This window comes from Trematomus bernacchii, unplaced genomic scaffold (genome assembly GCF_902827165.1).
Source record: "Trematomus bernacchii unplaced genomic scaffold, fTreBer1.1, whole genome shotgun sequence".
In the NCBI taxonomy this organism is placed as follows: domain Eukaryota; kingdom Metazoa; phylum Chordata; class Actinopteri; order Perciformes; family Nototheniidae; genus Trematomus; species Trematomus bernacchii.
In genome coordinates, this window is record NW_022987342.1 from 923176 (window position 1) to 944147 (window position 20972).

At 41.5% G+C, this 20972-nt stretch overlaps 1 protein-coding gene across 1 annotated transcript; it reads right to left on the bottom strand.

Moving 5' to 3' along the window:
• Positions 1-1390: 1390 nt before the first annotated feature.
• On the bottom strand, positions 1391-17602 carry LOC117481739 (interleukin enhancer-binding factor 3-like). The gene is made up of 20 exons (XM_034129612.1): positions 17512-17602; positions 17059-17195; positions 15192-15306; positions 14570-14757; positions 14191-14365; positions 13916-14084; positions 11816-11907; positions 11330-11425; positions 10662-10773; positions 10478-10575; positions 10299-10404; positions 10066-10206; positions 8702-8892; positions 6751-6870; positions 6532-6663; positions 6195-6356; positions 5716-5842; positions 5546-5584; positions 4830-5168; positions 1391-2501 (listed from the first exon to the last, which is right to left on the bottom strand). The coding sequence occupies exons 2-20, from the start codon at positions 17163-17165 to the stop codon at positions 2407-2409; spliced, it is 2604 nt and encodes an 867-aa protein (XP_033985503.1). The 5' UTR covers positions 17166-17195; positions 17512-17602; the 3' UTR covers positions 1391-2406.
• Positions 17603-20972: the final 3370 nt, after the last annotated feature.

Consider the following 20972-nt stretch of genomic DNA (forward strand, 5'->3'; position numbering starts at 1 on the left):
CCGTTAGCTGTGAGCACTCAGAGCTCACAGCTCCTTATATATGTTCAGAAACTCGACAAAAGTTAAACAAGTACACACCACAGACTGCCTGTGTCATGGTGAATACAGTCGCTGCTTAATTTATGTCTGTATAGGCCGTTGTTGTGAGTGTGGACGGTCGGGGCATATACTGCGTTAGCTTAGCCAATCTCCATCTAGAAAAACACGAATTTTAAAAGGTTTTTCGCCTGCCGTCTGTCTGCAGACTTGACAAAGCATTAATTCATGGTTTTTACTAACCGGTATCAGTATGTTGTTACTTCGGCATCATTTTGAAACGTGTATTACAATTAAATCACGGTCAAATATGTCCATCTTGTTGTAGTTCTAGCCCTCTTGCCAGCGCTCCTCTCTCTAATGGCGCATTTCCACTACACGGTCGGCCTCGGCCACACTCGGTACGGCTCGGTACGGCTTGGCCGCGTTGGGCCTTAACAGGGCCGACTCACTTCATGCTGCGCTTCCATTACAGTTTAGGAACTGGGTAGTAACGCAGTGTAGGCGGAGCCGTGACGTCATCTTCAATGAGAAATCCAGAAACACAACGCAGCCGTTAGCTGTGAGCACTCAGAGCTCACAGCTCCTTATATATGTTCAGAAACTCGACAAAAGTTAAACAAGTACACACCACAGACTGCCTGTGTCATGGTGAATACAGTCGCTGCTTAATTTATGTCTGTATAGGCCGTTGTTGTGAGTGTGGACGGTCGGGGCATATACTGCGTTAGCTTAGCCAATCTCCATCTAGAAAAACACGAATTTTAAAAGGTTTTTCGCCTGCCGTCTGTCTGCAGACTTGACAAAGCATTAATTCATGGTTTTTACTAACCGGTATCAGTATGTTGTTACTTCGGCATCATTTTGAAACGTGTATTACAATTAAATCACGGTCAAATATGTCCATCTTGTTGTAGTTCTAGCCCTCTTGCCAGCGCTCCTCTCTCTAGTTTAGCATACTCAGCCCGACTCAGCCCTGTTTGTTGGCCCCGATAGAACCACAATTTTCTAGGGCCAGAAAAGAGGGGAAAAAGTGGCCCCGCGCCGTGCCGCGCCGGAACGAGGCCTAGTGGAAGCACAACCAAAAAAGGGGACGGCACGACACGGCACGCTTAAAGCGAGCTACGCGCTGCAATGGAAATGCGCCATAGTTTAGCATACTCAGCCCGACTCAGCCCTGTTTGTTGGCCCCGATAGAACCACAATTTTCTAGGGCCAGAAAAGAGGGGAAAAAGTGGCCCCGCGCCGTGCCGCGCCGGAACGAGGCCTAGTGGAAGCACAACCAAAAAAGGGGACGGCACGACACGGCACGCTTAAAGCGAGCTACGCGCTGCAATGGAAATGCGCCATAACAGAGGCCTGTACTAAGAAGAGGATTTGGGGTCAGTGAGGTCACTTCAGGGTTAAATCTGTATTTTCAGTACTACGACGCTGGTTCACTATTTACCCGGGTAAATCGCCATGGTAACTTATGCTCCGGAGCAGGTAATGTTCGAGATAAGAGATTCGAGTGTAAGCACCGCCTGCTGACCAATCAGAGCTCTGTGTGGGGAGTTTAAAGCAATAGTTATATTCCAGGCTGAAGGAAACTGCAGTATATGCAGGCAAGACGGGCGGCAATACAACGCCGACTGTGTGAACATGTAAATTAACAGAATATCCCCGCCCATCTTCAGAAAGATCTGACTATTATGACACCTGCGGTAAACACACTTAGATGAACGTTTAATAAACCACAGCTGTCTTTAATATATAAAAATAAGCCTGTTTACTACGGTAACATTTTTGAATTTTATTATTTGTGGGGACGTATAATATCTTTTCTATTCCACAAAAAAATATTTTAAACACATTCAGTTGACGAAACACTCAAAGGTAATTCAAGTGTCGGATCCACTTGTGTCTAAAATGGGGCAGTGATATTATAAAGCTGTTTATTTACGCATTCTAACAGTCAGTAGTTTCTTTTGCCGTCCCTCCTGCTCTTTGCAGCTATGTTGCTTTATCCTGGATTATGTGTTTAACTCACGGATGCATAAAGTTTAAATTCTTCATACTTGTCTAATATTACAGATGACTCATTCATTGACGTATGACGCTGCGCAGTCTGTACGCTTGTGCAGGTTTGTTATTGGTCGATGTTGTTAACCCCGCCCCTTTTACTTGAACGCACTCTCAGCCGGACAGAGAAACCCTGGGTTGATTTACTGGGTTGATTTACCGAGTTGTTAACCAGCATCGTAGGACCACTTAGCGAGATCACCATTGTTATGGTTAGTAAAGTAAGATAACTCAAATGTCCAAGAGCTATTGATGTGAGAACGCAACAAAAACACGACATAGTGAGGTGAGAAGGTTGTACGCTGATGATTAGTAATGCATGTTGTTCTGGTTCTGTCCTCCGAAGTCCTGGTACGAGCTGCAACTCTGATTCTGATTCTCGGAGGACGACTGGTACCCCCAATCTGTGGACAAACCAGAAGGTGTTATATGATGGGTCTGATACATCATTATGCTTTTGGGGGTTTTCTCCTGTAGTGTGTTTTGTGCATGTAAATGGTCTACAAAGGATAACATCTGTGTGGTTCCTCATGAGGGAGTTTCTCTCCCACACACTCCCCCCCTGCCTGAAACACCACCATTGGCCTCCTTTGTTTAGTTCCGTAATATAGTGACATCACTATGTAACACTCACACTTCTTTTGGCTAGTGCCCCAACACATTGTACGTGATAAGCTAAGGGGCGGGACATCTCTAAGCAGTTGACCAAACAGAGCAGACTGGGCTCTGGTTTCAGACAGAGGGTGAAAAGACAGGCAGTATGAGAAAAATAAAGAGCTTTGTCAGACATGTCACAGTAGACTAGAGGCACAGAAAACGATGAGACCTGAAAACATGCTTAATAGGGCCCTTTTAAAGCAGGATGTGGATTAAGTCCAGTTGCAGTTTGTATCCAACACGTCATAACTTTATTTTTATTAGACCTTTGAGTGAAATTGTCATAATCGGCCTATGAATTGATAACAGGGATGCAAACTCATCAGGTATGAAAAAGGTGACAAGGATCCGAGCCCCCCAACCCCACGGAATATCGGCTTTAAAATGAGGAATAACAGAGGATGTTAGCAGTCAGAACAACTAAAGCAGCAGTGTTAATAATAACAGAAACACCAAAGAGTCACATCTAATAGAAATGTATAAAAGCATTTATTTGAATTGTGTAGCAGTCAGTTTATAATTTTGGCAGCACTGTTGAGCATTTTGAAAACGTATTTTCATGTCTCTGTGCAAGGCTTAGTCTTTCTATCTTTATAGCCAGTGGTGTAAAGTAACTAAGTTCATAAACTCAACAAGTACTATACTTGGGTACAATTTTGAGATACTTGTACTTTATTTATGTATTTCAATGTTTTGCTACTTTGTTCTTCTTCTCCACTACAGTTCAGAGGTAAATGGTGTACTTTTCCTCCACTACATGTATTTAATACCTTTAGTTACTTTACAGATGTGGATGAATGATGTGAAATATAATCAAGTGTTAAATCAGACTTTCGTTCCACCTGGAGTAAATTCACAAGCTACCCTGCAGTATACAAAGTCATTCAAACTAGCTGCACCTTTACCAGCTTTGAGAACACTTTAATGATCAATCATTATAAAACATATCATATATATTATTCTGAAATGGACCAATCTGCACAATGACTACTTTTACTGTCGCTACTTTAACTATATTTTAATGATAATACTTTTACTTGAGGAATATTTTGAACGCAGTACTTTTACTGTAACAGAGTATTCCTACACTCTGGTACTTCTACTTTTACTCAAGTACAAGACCTGAGTACTTCTACTTTTACTCAAGTACAAGATCTGAGTGCTTCTACTTTTACTCAAGTACAAGATATATACTTATACCACCTCCGTTTATAGCCTATGAAAAAAAACTATTAGAAAACTAAGGCTAAAGCTAACGTTAGCAGATAGTGACAATGTATGCTAGTTAGCTAGCTCAACGATAATATTGCGACAGGAACACTTTTCAGTGCACATCACGCTCTGCCACTCCGACAGGGTGCTCTGCTCTGAACACCTGAACGGCCCGTTCTAACAGCTGTTCACCAGCAGTCCAGTCTGTGCCACAGTGACTCCGGACCGCGCAGTTAATATTAACGAACGCACCCGTAGGTAATGTAGCTAATTAAGCTAGACCATCAAAGCGGAGCGGCAGAGCCTTATTATACATCCATGAGCAGAGCCGACAGGCAGGAAGACTCGAGCACACAGCTCGCGCTGCATTATATAATATATAAAAAAAGAACACCATGCGTGTCATGATGGCACATAACAGACCCCCCCCCCCCCCCATACCCCGAAAATATTTTTATTGCAGATCTACATGAATCACACAAACGACCTATTTTGGATTCAAAACGGCGAATTTCGCCGAAAGGTGACAAGTTTGCATCCCTGTGATAAGTTATATCCAGACAAAACGTTGTTGTGACCCCTTTAACGTCAATATTGTAATTAGACTAAGTCTAAGAAGTGATCTGTGCCAAATTTGAACTGATTTCCAGACGTTTTTTGAGATATGGCAATGAATGGAATCAGTTACCTTGGATAGTACAGTGACGTTTCATCCAAGTTAAGTTTATGCCAAAGGAGGGTTTCTCCTGAGAAATCACTTGTACACCAAAAACATAAACATTTTATTGATTCATAAAAACCTTTAGCAGGAAGAACATTTGTATTTGATTGTATCAGTTAAATTCAACTCCCTCCTCCCTCACCGTGAGTGTTATACATCTGTCCGCCCGTCACTGAGCTGGGGTAAGCCGTGCTGTACATGGAGTAGTTTCCCCCCGGGCTCTGCGCCTGACTCTGGGTCAGCATCTTCTTCTTCTCGTCTCCGTAGCCGTAGCTGTAGGGGCTCTCCTGGTCGGCGGGCGGAGGCATGGACTGGTAGCTTTCTCCCTGTGTGGTGCCGGTGTCGGAGCTGGAGACGGGCGGGGAGACATATGTGCTGGTGCTACTGCCTTCTGGATAAAAGGTGCCGTAGCCAACGCTGCTGCTTGATGCGGGGGGGCCTGTGGCTGTGGTGCTGGCTGCATAGCTTCCATACGGTTTCTCTGAAGGACAGACAAGACACTTTTACAAAAAGGCATTTCAATGACTCCTTATTATCCTATTAAAGTTGAATGGATCTTTGTTTAATGCATATTTGTTCATTTCTGTGTGTAGTTATATATTCTTTTCTTTAAACATTTTTATGTAAAGCAATTTGTTGTTATTGTTTTTTTTAAATGTGCTATACAAATAACGATTATTATTAACATTATTATTTTCTTGAATCAGTTTCAAACAATGTCTATTTTTTAATTCAGTGACGTTATAAATAAACAAAAACAAGCATGGAAAACACGTCTATCAAGGGAAACAAATGTCGACTTTCACTAGTTATGTTAGGGGGACTGCAAAGACTTTTCGGTTAGTAATAAATACTTACGATAGCTTGCGCCAGCCCCGCCCTCATAACTGTAGTTAGCTTTTGAAATAAAGGAAATAAATTAACATTTAGTTGGTTTCTTTACAGACGTATGAAGTGTATTTAAAAGGATCTTGGAAGGATTGTCTTTGCAAGACCAAGCTGAAATCAAGTGAGTGCAAATTCTTTACTCTTGTTATAGCTCGGTCCTGAGGAAAACTGCTTTCCTCGGCCCCTGCCTCGACCTCTGTTGGGACCCCAGCCCCGAGACCCCGAGTCTGAAGGAATGCCGCGGATAGTGCCGAACCCCGGGATGTGCTGTTGAACAGGAAATGGACGAATAATTGATGTTAATAGCTAATGCTTGTGTAACAATTTTGATATTCAACCAAGGAACTAAAAGTTTTATTAAACATTTATACAGAAACAAAACCTTAAAGCCACGATGATGATTAATGGTACAACAGATCATTTTCATAATGCGAAGCGGTAGTCTTTACAGAAGCTCACACACAACACGAATGAGTCAAAACTTCATTTCATTGGCCATCATTTTTTCCACTCAAATTCACACACTTTTAAGGATCGTGGGAACTTATGGTTTGGGACTACAAGTTCAGCAAAACTAACAAGATAAACAATATATCATATCATGAACTAGATGAGTTACCATGTCAGTGTAGGTGACTTTCTTCTTGGGAGCATTTCTGTCCGTGTTTGACACGCCACACTCCTCCGGGAACAGCTTCTCCAGAGCAGCGAGGGCAGCGTACGACTTCGCCTCCTTCTTATTAGAGCCTCTCCCTTTGAACTTCTCTCCATCAACCGCCACCTGATGGACAGGAAAAAGATAAAGCATCAAAGTGTTTGTGCTTTTTAAACTTACATACATTACAGTGTGTAATCTTATTTGATTCTACCATTTAGAGTCCGCAGACGCTAAACCCTCCAAAAGAACCCAACAGTAAACCTTTGTGTTTTTCTTGTATGTGATAACGCTGATTCACCTCCATGACAAAGCACTTTTCATGGGAGCCCCCCGTCTCTGCAGACAGCTCGTATTTCAGGCTGCGGCGCTTCTCATTCAGCTCCATCACAGGGTTCTTCCCATGTTTGGTTAAGATAGGACCCGGACCGCTCTGAAGCAATTAACAAACATTGGCCGGTAAACACACATGACGATCTTTTTAAAGAGAATTCTCAGAGGGAGGAACTGAGGAACATACTTCGTCCGATGCATTAGAGGCCGTGCTAGCAGCTTTCACTACTTCCTTGGTTCCTTCCACTTCAACAATGGGCTCCGCTTTAGATTCTGCGCCAGTCGGAAGGCCGAGATCCTGCAGGGCCTGTCAATTACAAGTCAAATTATTAACTCTTGATTTATTCAAATGCCATGTGTGTGATGTACAGGTAAATAAAAATGGTCAACCATCAGGCAAATGCTTCAGATGTTCTGCCATTAAAAGATGTTGTTGTCGAGATAAAGCGACAAATGCCTTTTTAACCCTTTTAAATCTCAATATATGCCAAAAGAAAATGACAAAATAAATACATTTCTTTATATTTTTACATTAAAGGTGGGGTAGGTAATTTTGGAGAAACCAGCTCGAGTGTGCTAGAATTTGAAAATACACAGCTGTACAGATGGAAGGCTGACAGGCAGGTAGGCCATCCAGTTATTTTAGCCGGGCCGGCTAAAATGATCGGTCGTGCTTTTTACAGTATTACGGCTTCCACAGATGATATTTTTTTATGGATTTTTTGTCAAAGCACTTAAGATATTCATTGCTATCGGGATGTTAAGAGCATTCCATGGAATATAACAAAAAGTGTATCTCGAGCCGGTTTCTCAAACTTACCTACCCCACCTTTAAATCCAATCATCTTTCCTTACTGTTAAACTAATTATAAACAGATATTTTATTTGAGCTAGTCCCAACCAATTTCAACCAATAGGCCACCCATCCATTAATCAACCTGTTAATGATAACAAAAAGGGTTGCACTGTAGCTCTGTATCACTCTACACCCTAACCCCGCCCCCTCGATAGAGGTACAATCAAATTCATAGGTTTATTTCAAATTACTAACTACTAGTACTATTATAACTGGACACGGATCAAATATGTATTTCACTGTGGAGAAGATAAACTTACACTTACTTAATATTCCCTGGCATTTTTTGTGAAGGCCAACTCGATAATCTTAAAGTGGACCTATCATGCTATATTTAAATTATATATTGTAGGGCCATACCTATATAAAGGTATATTTATACGTTTCTGTTTTCAAAATACCAAACAGATCATGCATTTTAGCGATGCCTCATTTCGCTCTATTTGCTGTTTGCTGTCTACGGGTCTGATTCTGCTGACCACGCCCCCCTGCAGGAGAGGTGAGCCGTGCTCTGATCAGCTGCTGGGCTGTCAGAAGAGGGGGAGAAAAAGAGATCTCCGTCCTCCGTGTTTTATTATATAGTCGTTATTCATTTGTTTTAAAGCTCAATAAATAACAAAGAAGACCTTTGACCGGCACTTTTCTAATTTTGTCCGGAAGATTTAAACTTTAACGGACATCTTGACCGGCGAAAGAAACTGAAACTCTGCCGCACAGCCCCCTCGTTCCTTGGAAGAGGCGGAGAGGTGGGTGTTTGTCATCTGCTGGTGGACTAACCGGAGAGAATTACAGTGCTTGCCTCGACGGGGAGGGATTGCATTGCAGCGGGAGCAAACGCTTGCCTCGGGGAGGGAGAAAGAAAGCCACAGCGGAGAATAAACAGAAGGGTAACCATGGTAACTATGGGCGGGAAGTCTTCTTCGCTGCTTTTGTGGCAGACTACAGCGCCACTTACAGGCCTGGCATATGTACTACAGCGTCTCCAGCGCTTTCGAACGGCAATGGCCGTGGCTGTCTCCTCCTGATTGGTGGAGTTGGCCCAATAGCCGTAGCGCCACTGTCCTGACGTCAGGACAGTGTTCAAATCTGGATCAGTTTTTATCAGATCCGTTGCAGCCCCTTTTTTAGAGATTTGGGTATGGAGGAAAATAGAGAGGGTTGTGTTTTCTGACACTTGGTGAGTTCCCTGGAACACCGGGGACACATATTCATGTATAAAAGACGTACAAAAGTGCATTTTGCATGATAGGTCCCCTTTAAATAAGAAATACAAGAGTCTTGCCTTGGTGGCTACGTTAAGCTTGGCCGCTCGTTTGGACGGACCCGTTGACTCGTAGGTCTTCCCGTTCACGTCCACAGCCATGGTGAAGACCGGCTCGTGGACCGGACCGGTCTGAGACGTGAGTCGGTACTCCAGGCCCGGTCTGTACTGGTTCAGACGCATCACAGCATTCATGCTAAAATCATCCGTAACTATGGAGAAAAGGAAAATAAACTCATTAGACATGAGCAGTTTCCTTGAGAGATATCTAGAACTATAAATTCATGCAGCTCTAAAATCATTTTTCCCAGCTTTTATATACGTCATGTTGTCATTTTATTAGGGGGGACCCTAAAAGACGACTAGGAGCCTGACTGGCGATAAAGTGTTTGTGGAAACAAAGGATAATTTCACTTGGGCAATATTGGGGCACGATTTGTCTGATTCTACAATTCATTTATTGGTTCCTTTCTTTTTTGGTATAAATATCACTCTTTTAATAATTCTGTTAATACTCATTTTAATTTACAATTAATCTCCTTATTTTGCATGAAGACATCATGTAGATGAAGTTGCACCATACAAACTCGCTGGTCCTATCCAAGAAGCATCTTGCTGATTTCTAATTTAGCTAAATAAGAACAAAATGTGTCTGCTAACTTGTATAAAAAATGTTATTATTTAGAGCACTCACGTAGAAATATAGCACTACCAGAATGCTAAATATATTTATTTTTTGAACGCGTCTTTGTCGGAATCAGAAGCAGGAGGCTCTCTGTGTCGCCTTCCTTCTGTCTGTTGCTACAATGGGGCGAATTGAATTAGGGCCGAAAGTCAAATTTATGACCACAAAATAAAAGCAGCCCAAAACACGTGTTCTGTCTTTCCATCAGTCTCTCTTTCAAAATGACTAAAACTGCTGCACCCACACATGCACCCCAGCCTATACAAACAACTAATAACGTCACTTAATGACAGAAAAACAACAATTAAATTAGTTAAGTCTGACTATTAGTCGACAATAGGCAAGACTTTGTACATTCTTAGTCGGGGAAACCCCCACAATTAATTAGGTACAGACATTAGAAGGCAAGAGATCTAGCTACGTTTACATAATAAACTCTCCACTCAATACATGTGGATGCATGTATAATATGGATTTTTTCAAACAGTCATATTTAAATTTAAAGTGAATCGAAAATAGAAACAAAAAATATAGTGTCTTCCCCTGATTAACTGAAAATATAAAGTTGTGTATTATAACACCTGTACAAGTTTATGTTGTGTTATGGCGTTGAAGGTGAACATTTCAGTAATATTTAAACAGTTCATTCAACAGTAAAAAGGCTCAGATTACAGCAGGTCTGCTGACACTCATTACTAACATGATTTCCTCTGAAAGCGCTTCTGGAACTTCAGAAACTTCCTCTGCTTGCTGTTGAGTTGGGGCTCCCCTTCAGTTTTCTCTACCTGTGTGTAGGGTCTCTTAGCTGGCAGGCTGAAGTGTCCAGCGGGCGGTATCTGGGCTGCAGGACGCAGCAGAAACAAGCATGAGAACAGACTCTTCCATGACAAATCATGACAAACAACACAGGAAATAAAAGAGATTGACAGGTACCTGTGCCTTCTTTGCCGGCTCCCCCTATTCTCCGAGGCTTTGTAGGTTTGAAGTCCATCCCCAACACTTTGTGCATTTGTCCAAATGCACAGAGCCTCAAGGCAAACTATGGAGAATGTCAAAGTGAGCCACTAAATCCAAACATATGAGTGAGTCATGCATTAGCATCCTGCTCTTACCTGAGCACTCTGTGTGATGTCTTCCCGCTGCTGCGGAGTCAGATTTGCAGCGGCGTCGACGGTGTCCTTCTCACATGGATCTTTTATTCCAGGGCCATCTATGCACAGATACAGCTACATTAGTATATTCATGGTAATGTGTATAAACATCAATGCTGGTGTGACACTTAGTACAAACATTCACCTTCCAAGAGGATTCCAGATGCAACGCACTCCAAAACCCTGCGCAGCGACTCGCCCGCTCCCATCGTTCTCTCAGACGTTCCTATAGCTTTTTCTACTAGCAGCTCCAGAGGCTATGAGGAGATCAGAGGAGAGAAAATTAGAGTGGTGCGGGAATGAGTCCCAGAAATTAGTACACATTTTAGTTTTGGTTAGATGGCGGAAAGAAGGTCTGTGGTTAATACAAGCTGACAAGTGTTTCATGTCTTGTTCTACTACATAAAATACATGAGTAAATACACGCCAACCATCAGTCACCTTTAGCTTCGCAATGGTGACATGAAGTCACGCGACTGTCATGTAGCTCGTTTATTAGCATTAAGTTAGGTATTTACTTATGGAAATTGCATGTACGCTATTACTATAATTAAATCTGTGTTAATGTGTAACCCTAACCCTAAACCTTTTATCCGACTGGGAAACTTTTTAAAGTATCACCAACGTTTGTTTGCCACAGATCTCTGCTTTCGCGACATTCTAAAATCCAATGAAAGAATCTCATTGCTTTTTGTCTATGTAGCCCTTATGATGCTAACTTCTGGCATACAAAAAAAACGTCCTCACTTCACACACAAACATTATCAACATCCAAGCTCCATTTGTGCACAAATACGACCACGGTTTCCTCACCCATCCTGACAGTGGCGTCCAGGTAGGAACGCGGTTACATAAGTCCCTCATGATCCTGACCACGAGGATGGCAGAACCCAGGTTGTTGACTTTAGCCTGGAGACACAAACAAAAGCTAGTTCAGTTGGAGGAGCTAATGTTTCCTTAACCCTGCGTTTTGAGGTTTCACAAAACAACCCAAAAACAAAGCACAGACAGGTCGGAACAACTGAGCCATCTCCAAATCAACAAGACTTCAATGTACTAACACACAAAGTGAATATAGAGAGAGCTCAAGTCTGAAAGATTACATTTCTGATAAAGAAAATGATATGCTGTTGTCAATACCAATGATACAATCCAATGTGTCATTGGTGTGGATCAACAGATCACTCTTTATGAGTTAATAAACATTTTGAAGGGTTACTGTCTCTAAATGGATAGACAAGAGACACTACTCAAAGAAACAGTTCAACCTTACGTACAAATAAGGACGTGAATGCAAACCTGGAACCACTTGGCGTGGCGGAGAGACGCCAAGGCAGTAAGGCATTTCTGCCTGTCCAGAACGTCCGGCGGATCGTTGTCTGTTCGCGTAGCTATTGACGAGGTGGGGTAAGAAGAAAAGGTACAGTTTGACCAAGGGGGTGGGCTCTGTCTCGCAGCTCAGGGAGTAGCAGCTTTCCCCAAACCAGCAGCAGGGAAAGGGGGTGTAAATCTTTGGTCCCAGCAAGAATAAATCTCACAATTCCCGGCCCACGTTTCCACAGTGTGTTAAAATGGAAGTAAACAATGTAGTAGCATTAAAAACATTGCATAGCATGTTGTAAACTACATTGAACACCCCCTTCCCTCAGCCACTCGGCTTGGGTTTGCTGCTCCCCCCCTCCTGAGACAGTGTGTCCAGTTGGTCAAAGGTCCAGCGTTCCTAAAAACTTCACAAACTAAAAGGCAGTAAATTGAAAATCACAAGCATTTAGAGTCTTCACGTCTGCCCCAAACTGCAGCAAAACTGATGGAGGCCCTGATCTAAAAGTGCCTTATTAACGAGATTGGAAACACAAAGGGCCATACCGGCTGTGTGCAAGTTTAAGCTCATCCTCTACACCGGGGGGGGGGGTGAACCGGATATGGCGTGCAAGACCATTTGATTGGTCCTCGAGGTATTCATAATCACACGTATTAAATCAACTCTAAAAATGTTTAAACAAAATCTAGACAACAATTAAATATAACTGGCTACTGACTATTTTTCCTGGCCACGGTCAGGTTCCTTGAACACAACACGAGCGGGAACGTGTCATCACGTGGTCAAATCATGTCAAAAAACGTCAGATTAAACGAGACTGTCCGTACGTCCATCTAATTTCTCTTAACATGTATCCATGTTTCCCTCACTCGCGTCTCGTCCTCATTAAACCACGCGAAGTGAGAGGAAGAAAGGAAGCTTCTCGTTAAATTACTTCCGTTTGTGATCTCTGATCGCTTGATCAGCTGTCAGTCGCTACAGAGAGTTTTTACGGAGTTTGTGTTTGCAGACATGTTCTCTGTTCGACTACTAATAAAAGGCACAGTTATCTTAGTTACAGTTACCTGTTTCACACACACCTGCACATTAATAACACCCTGTATTTATTCTCTGTACTGTGTCCTGCTGAGAGGCACGGGACCTTTACTATCGGCAAAATGCGTTTATATTATTAATTTAGTTATTTGCTGATATCCCTAATTTTGAATTAATAAAAGAATAATCCAGGATATGATTATGGTGATTTTTTAACACTGACATGGTCTATTTCTTTCAGGATAAATTACAATAACTTGAAACAGTATGCTGTTAAACCCAACACGCAAAAATTGTCATCCTGATTGAAAATTACGGGGCGGGGGGGGGGGGAGACTTTGGGATTTGGACCCAATGGACTAAAACTGCACTAAAACCGGTATGGTTCTGTATGCCTCCCCTTAACACCTGCTTGAAACATTGGGCAACTATGTAAATACAGCTTGATCAATGCAGAAGCTCGATAAAAACTCGACTAACCAGGACAAGCATCGAAAAAATAGACTGCTTCTGTTTTTTTACACCTTTTCCCTGCTACATTTAAAGGATCTTGATAGAAGCCACATAATTACCCTCATGCCATTTTCATTTTAATGTATCAGTTTTGCTGCAGCTGGTGCCAAATGTACATATTCAGGATCAAGTACATGCAATACGCGCTTTAACTTGTTATTCTTGAAAAGCCTTCACTTTAAAACATGAAAACAATTCAACAAGAATAAACAAAGTTGTTTTTATAACTGTAGCATTGTTATCACCAACATGAATCAGCGACTACAGAGGAAATGTAGAGCTGGCAAACACCAGTTTGTCCCAAAACGACGACGGGACCCCCGCGCAGGTGAAGAGCCAACAATGATTGGTTGTTCCCCGGCGTCGGTGTAAGACAGTCACTGTGATCGCTCCACTGAGGGTTAATAAGATGATGATGGACAACCATGTCAGTTACAGGTCAGTGGAGCGGCACAGTGTCTGCACACTGAGGACACACAGATCAGAGCAGCTGTGGAAGCTGATGCTGGAGACTCAACCAACATACGTACCTTCTTCTCCTTCATTTTTTTCTTCTGCGATTTCAGTTTCTTGATTTGTCCTGACCAGAGGTGAAGTCAGGTGGATAGTGAGCGTCAGGATCGACTGCTTGATAGTCGTCACCACAAGACTGGCATCCTCCGGACACTGGCTCACTGTATATGTCCCAGCTGAACTTGCCTGTTAAAAAAGGTAAAAACAACTCTTAATATCTAAGAAAGGACCACATTTAACCTCAATGTGTGAAATGTATTTATAGATAATGACTGTAAGTAGTCAGTTCTACCTCTAGCTGTTCAGATAATTTCTCAGCCACTTGATTGAGCAGAGTGACGGTGGGCATGTTGGAGCAGAGCAGCACCAGCTCCAGGTCCTTGTCTCCGGTCAGCAGGAGGCCCTTGGCTACCAGGCCGACCCTCATGACCCCCCGCAGGACACGCTCTTGTGAATCAACACTTGCACTGTGATGAGGGAAAAGCAATACAAATAATAATGGAAGCATTTAGTGCAGTCTAATTTAGTGCAGTAAGGTGTTCAACCAGATATAATAAACAAACACAGTCACCATATGAAGCTATATAAAAACAATAAAATAACCGGTAATGTATGTATACTTTTCAACTCATTGGGAAAACGGCCAGAGACCATTTGGGTATGCTGCTCACCTCATTGTATTTCCTGTGTTATCCTTCAGAATATCCATCTGGTCAGACACAGTCTTTAGGGCACACTCCACCCGCGAGACGATTGTCTGCACCGCCTCCAGCTCCTCCGGGGAAGGATACACTTCAGAGTGTTTGGCCATCACGTGGCGGTCATATGGCCCTGTGCGCGCCCGGGGGGTTGGAGCCTCCTTTATTGGGAAATCAGAAAACGTAAGGTTTAGGTAAGAGAAAAAAAGACAGCATAGTGTAGATGAGAGCGAATATACATTTAGTTGTTTTTATGAGTATTCATTAGAAGTAGTTTTTGCATTTCTTATCCAGTTTATTGCTACTTCGATGCATTCCAGTGAAAAAGCACTCGTATACAATATGTGAAGTAAAAATAAAGTTGGGAAGTAAAAACATTAATAGTAATAGTTGGGAAGCGCCTGACTTTATACAAAATAAACACGCACAAGAAATAGCCTTTATGAAAGAGGAAGAACAATCTTTTTAAAGCATAAAAGAAACCGGAAAACATTAGATGTTCAGTCTTAATTTGGAGGCAGGTTAAATGAGTCAAATGATAAAGCCTGTGGATTATTAAGTCTTTGATGGGTGATTCAGAAGGAGAAATAAGGACCTCATGGTGCCTTGGGTGGTGTTCGATCTCCTCTATAGCTGCAACGTAATCGTGGTATCGTCTCAGCTCCTCCTCGTAGCACAGGCTGTCATACCAGTAGCGCAGATCTTCATATCTGGACAGAGGAAAAGAAAATGTGAGGGAAGCTCTGACAGAAAAGCACCAAAGCAGACACTACAACAATACAGTAACATTCAAATCGGAATGTTTTGTTGTCACTTTGAAGAGATAGCAAAAGACTAGGGATGCTCCGATCGATCGGTCACCGATCGAGATCTGCCGATACTCACTCTCTACCGATCGATCGGTGCTCTCTAAACATGCCGATCGCGAGGGCCGATCGCATGACGTAAAATACATGACTCTTTTCTCTGTACGCGGCAAAACAAGCTCGCCAAAATGGCTTCACCGGTCTGGCATTATTTTAAGGTGTCCGAAAAAGACAGTAAAATAGCGGTATGCAACGTGTGTGAAGCAGAAATCCTGCAGCTCCACCCGCTGTGACGGACCGGTGAGCGGAGCGAAACACACACTAATTAGAGTTAGACCTAACACACTTAGCTATTTTATCTACCTCTGGAACAAACTAAACTAGTTATAAATATGTTTATTCTTCACTGTCGGCCTCACACATTACTGGATCAGCGAGCTGCATGAGACGATACTGACGGGCTGTCAGGAGAGGGAGAGAGGGGGAGAGAGAGGGGGAGAGAGGGGGAGGGAGAGAGAGGAAAAGAGAGCGCTTGCTCATTTCTCCCGTGGTATTATCCAAAGTGAATGTAAACTTGAATAATATACATAATTTGAATGTAATAATTAAGTTGATTGTTGTTTGTGGAAGCTCCAGTGAATGAGCCCCATTAACTGAGTTTTAAACATCACTTTAAATGGAAGATTTAAAGTGATGTTTAAATCTTCCATTTAGGCCCCGCCCACTCGATCGGATCGGCGATCGGTATCGGCAGATACTGATTCCGGCGATCGGACCCAAAATTGGCGATCGGAGCATCCCTACAAAAGACCCTTAGAATTATTGATCTACCCACTGTGCTTGACTATTTCATTATATATTAAATGCAACAGATTGATAGAATAAAAGTCATTTCTGCGCGAAACAAAGAAATGTTTCATTTTCTTATCAACTCAGTGGCAAACTTACCAGAAATGTCCCAATTTGAGATCAATTAAGTGAATCTGCTCGAACTGTGCCCACATTCAAAAGCAAATGGATCATGTCTATTATGTGAGTTTTATTATTCATTTCTGTGTGAGTCTGTTTGCGGGTTTCTAGACCTGAGTTTTTTTTTTTTTTTTATTGAGTTATATCTTGTTTTTGAATTATTGAAAAATAAATGTTGCTTAATGTTTGGTATTTATGAAAAATAAATACCATTAATTGTGTTATACAATTTGAATTGCTTTACTTCATCTAAGGATCAGGATTATAGCGGGTAGCTGGCTCCTCCACATTAACTTTTTCATTTCTCAAAATAACAAACATTAATCCTAGGGTTAGGGTTATTAAGAGTCTGAAAAAATAAAAAGTGGCGACAGATAACCCACAAGTACTGATCATTTTATGTTAAATGTACATTTAAATGTCTATTTAACCATGTTCACATATCTGTTTATATGTAAATTCACCTGATCAGAGTCAAGTTATTTGTTTTATTTCTATTCATACAGTTTAAACATGTTTATTCTATTTGTTTGTATTCTTAATATACCTGTATATATTATCATGTAGTACACCTGTGTGTCTCTCTCTTATTCTGTTGCTGCTATAACACCTGCATTTCTCGACGAGGATCAATAAAGGTGCATCTTATCTTAAGACCACTTCTTATTACATTACTTTGCTGTGTACCTATCAAAGTCGTGCGGAAGGAGGCGGTGGCCCTCCTGGATCAGGGCGTCCCAGTACAGCAGCTCCTCATACGCCTGGTGCTCATCCCACTGCTCTGCAGCGGCCATGCTGTCACGACTTTCAGGAAGCTACCACCTCTTTCAGAAGAAAAACAAACGTTTCTAGTCAGGGCACAACGGCCACTATAAAATGTACTGAATTATGGTAGGCAAGTTATCCGAATGCATGTTTTGCTAGCATCTAACCATAGACTGTATATATACATACATACATCTAACAAGCTAACCTTAGCTAATGTCAACGGTGTAGCATTGGCATCCCACTTGATGATAGCAAGCTAGCTAACGCTTTCCAGAATAACAGTACCATGTTTGTGAACGTCTCATCATTGGGTTTATTTTGCACAGTAACACTACCTTCAAGAGAAGTTACGCCTTTGCAGTTAGGGCTTACCTTTGACAAAAAGCGAATACAAATGCGTATAGACCTTTTCGCGGTAACGTAGTTAGGAGGACTTCTTCTACTTCCTGCTCCTCTTCTTCTACGCTTTAACTGGCGCACGGTGCCGCCCCCCTCTCTACGGTGATAAAAGCCACTACAGGTCGAAGGGCTTTATTTAGAGATATTTAAACAAAACATAGGCCTACTGTACATATTTGTAATACTGTCTTAATTTTACGTATCTATATCATTAGGTTGGCTGTATGTTTTATTTCCCCTATATGGGGCATTATACCGAATTAGAAAAAAATTATTTAACAAAACAATTAAAGGTGGTGTAGGTAATTTTGGAGAAACCAGCTCGAGTGTGCGAGAATTTCAAAATACACAACCGGAAAAAATCTCCCACTTCCTTACAGAGCCCCTCCTCCAACACACACGAACGCGCACATGACCAATGAGGGCACGAGATAAGTTTGTGCACACATGGAAGGCTGACAGGCAGGTAGGCCATCCAGTTATTTTAGCCGGGCCGGCTAAAATGATTGGTCGTGCTTTTTACAGTACTACGGCTTCCACAGATTACATTTTTTTATGGATTTTTTGTCAAAGCACTTAAGATATTCATTGCTATCGGGATGTTGAGAGCATTCCATGGAATATAACAAAAAGTGTATCTCGAGCCGGTTTCTCAAACTTACCTACCCCACCTTTAAGTATTCATATTTACTAAGAATATGTTATGGTCTATTTAAACACAAGGCATTAAATTAGATAGTGATAAGCTTAATATATACAAAAACATCATTTATAGGGTACTTTCTATTGGGAAGTAGCTGTCCCCAACCCTGACATCTAAATTTCAATTTCTGTAAATAACACTTAAAACATTTTTTTTAATTGTGTTCAATGCTGTATTTAGAAGATCTTTATGATTACATTCAAACAGAAGTTGGAATGTTTAGATTTATTGTGGGTATCATTTTTTTATAAAAAAACTATACTCAAAAAATCATTTCCCCAGTTTTCATGTCACTACAAGGGGTTTTAGTCCCTGCATTTTTGACAAGGCAGTGACACTGCATCCCTGGGTGTTTCTAAGATTTAGGGTTAGGTTATTTCGGAAAAATTATGTATTGAAGTCAATGGAGAGAGAAAGATTATCTTTCGATCCCGTTTGAATTGTGCCACGAATTACACATATGATGTTTGTCAATCTTAAAAAATAATTTCCATGTAAAAAAAGTCACAGTTTGTCGTAAAGCTGTTGAAATATAAGACTATGAAAAATACGCAACTAGAAAGACTACAAATCCCAGAGTAAGTGATGTCATTAACGTTACACATTACACTCGTGTTACTCACCGAAACCTTGTCCTGCATGCTGGCTCTTACGGAACCGACTAACTCCCCTTTTGTGTATGTATAGCTCTCAACATGCCCAGACTTGTAGTGATTTTCACCTCTTTTAATACTTTTCGCCTTATTCTGAAAGAAAGAGGTGAAATGTGCTAACGGGACGGCCGTCTTGGTGTTGGTGACGTGTGCGAGACCAGAGATGTAGTTCATTGAGCGTTTCACACAAACAAATATGTTACTTCACAGTTTTACGACACATTTTAATTTTTTTGACTTGCAAAATTATCTTTTAAATTAAAGGAAACCTATCATGCTATATTTAAATGATATATTGTAGGGCCATACCTATATAAGGTATATTTATACGTTTCTGTTTTCAAAATACCAAACAGATCATGCATTTTAGCCATGCCTCATTTCGCTCTATGTGCTGTTTGCTGTCTACGGGTCTGATTTTGCTGACCACGCCCCCCTGCAGGAGAGGTGAGCCGTGCTCTGATCAGCTGCTGGGCTGTCAGAAGAGGGGGAGAAAAAGAGATCTCCGTGTTTTATTATATAGAGTCGTTATTCATTTGTTTTAAAGCTCAATAAATAACAAAGAAGACCTTTGACCGGCACTTTTCTAATTTTGTCCGGAAGATTTCAACTTTAATCTTGACCGGCGAAACAAACTGAAACTGAAACTCTGCCGCACGGTCCCCTCGTTCCTTGGAAGAGGCGGAGAGGTGGGTGTTTGTCATCTGCTGGTGGACTAACCGGAGAGAATTACAGTGCTTGCCTCGACGGGGAGGGATTGCATTGCAGCGGGAGCAAACGCTTGCCTCGGGGAGGGAGAAAAAAAGCCACAGAATAAACAGAAGGGTAACCATGGTAACCAAGTCTTCTTCGCTGCTTTTGTGGCAGACTACAGCGCCACTTACAGGCCTGGCATATGTACTACAGCGTCTCCAGCGCTTTCGAACGGCAATGGCCGTGGCTGTCTCCTCCTGATTGGTGGAGTTGGCCCAATAGCAGTAGCGCCACCGTCCTGATGTCAGGACAGTGTTCAAATCTGGATCAGTTTTTATCAGATCCGTTGCAGCCCCTTTTTTAGAGATTTGGGTATGGAGGAAAATAGAGAGGGTTGTGTTTTCTGACACTTGGTGAGTTCCCTGGAACACCGGGGACACATATTCATGTATAAAAGACGTACAAAAGTGCATTGTGCATGATAGTTCCCCTTTAACAAACATCATATGTGTAATTCGTGGCACAATTCAAATGGGATCGAAAGATAATCTTTCTCTCTCCATTGACTTCAATCCATAATTTTTCCGAAATAAGGTCCCATGGGAAGTAGAAGGGGCGGGACTTCGCCTCTCGCAAGTAGCTATATCCCGTACTTTTGATATAAATCTGTTCCAAAATCAGAAAATCGCCGTGTAACCTTAAGAATTGTCACTACCGAACACATATTATCTTCAATTAGGTAAACTTTTTCGGGGTTTTATGCAAAGTATTAGGTTTTTATGTGTGTAAACCTCTTCAAAAACGTGTATGCTAGCCATGTAGGCCTACTTGCTAGCATTCTTTAGTTATGCTCAATTTTAGCTAGAATCGTCACTACCGAAACAGTCACTACCGAAACAGTCACTACCGAAACATATGGTTAAGTTTCGGTAATTGACATGATCGTTTCGGTAGTGACAAAATGGAATGGTAAGCAGGTAAATCCCACCATTTTGAATTAAATGTGTTTTTAATGTCTGAAAATCAGTGTACTTTAAAGGTCTCTTATTATATTATTGTTAGGCATATATTATAGGTCTCAGATATATAAAAAACATGTCTATGAAGTGTTTTGCTCAAAATACTAAACAGATCATGCATTCTAGCCTCATAGCCCTCTATTTCAGCCTGTTACTAAAGTGCTGATTCTGGGTCAGTAGCTTCAAACATTCACACTTCAACATAAGGCATGTTATGAGTTAAGATTAAGCAATAAGGTTGAGGGAATATGATACAACCTTGAGAACAAAATACTGTGGTCACTACCGAAACACTGGATGTTTTATAAAAAATGAAGTATATTGATAAACTAAAATGATATGATACTGATTGGTTTAATGTATGTT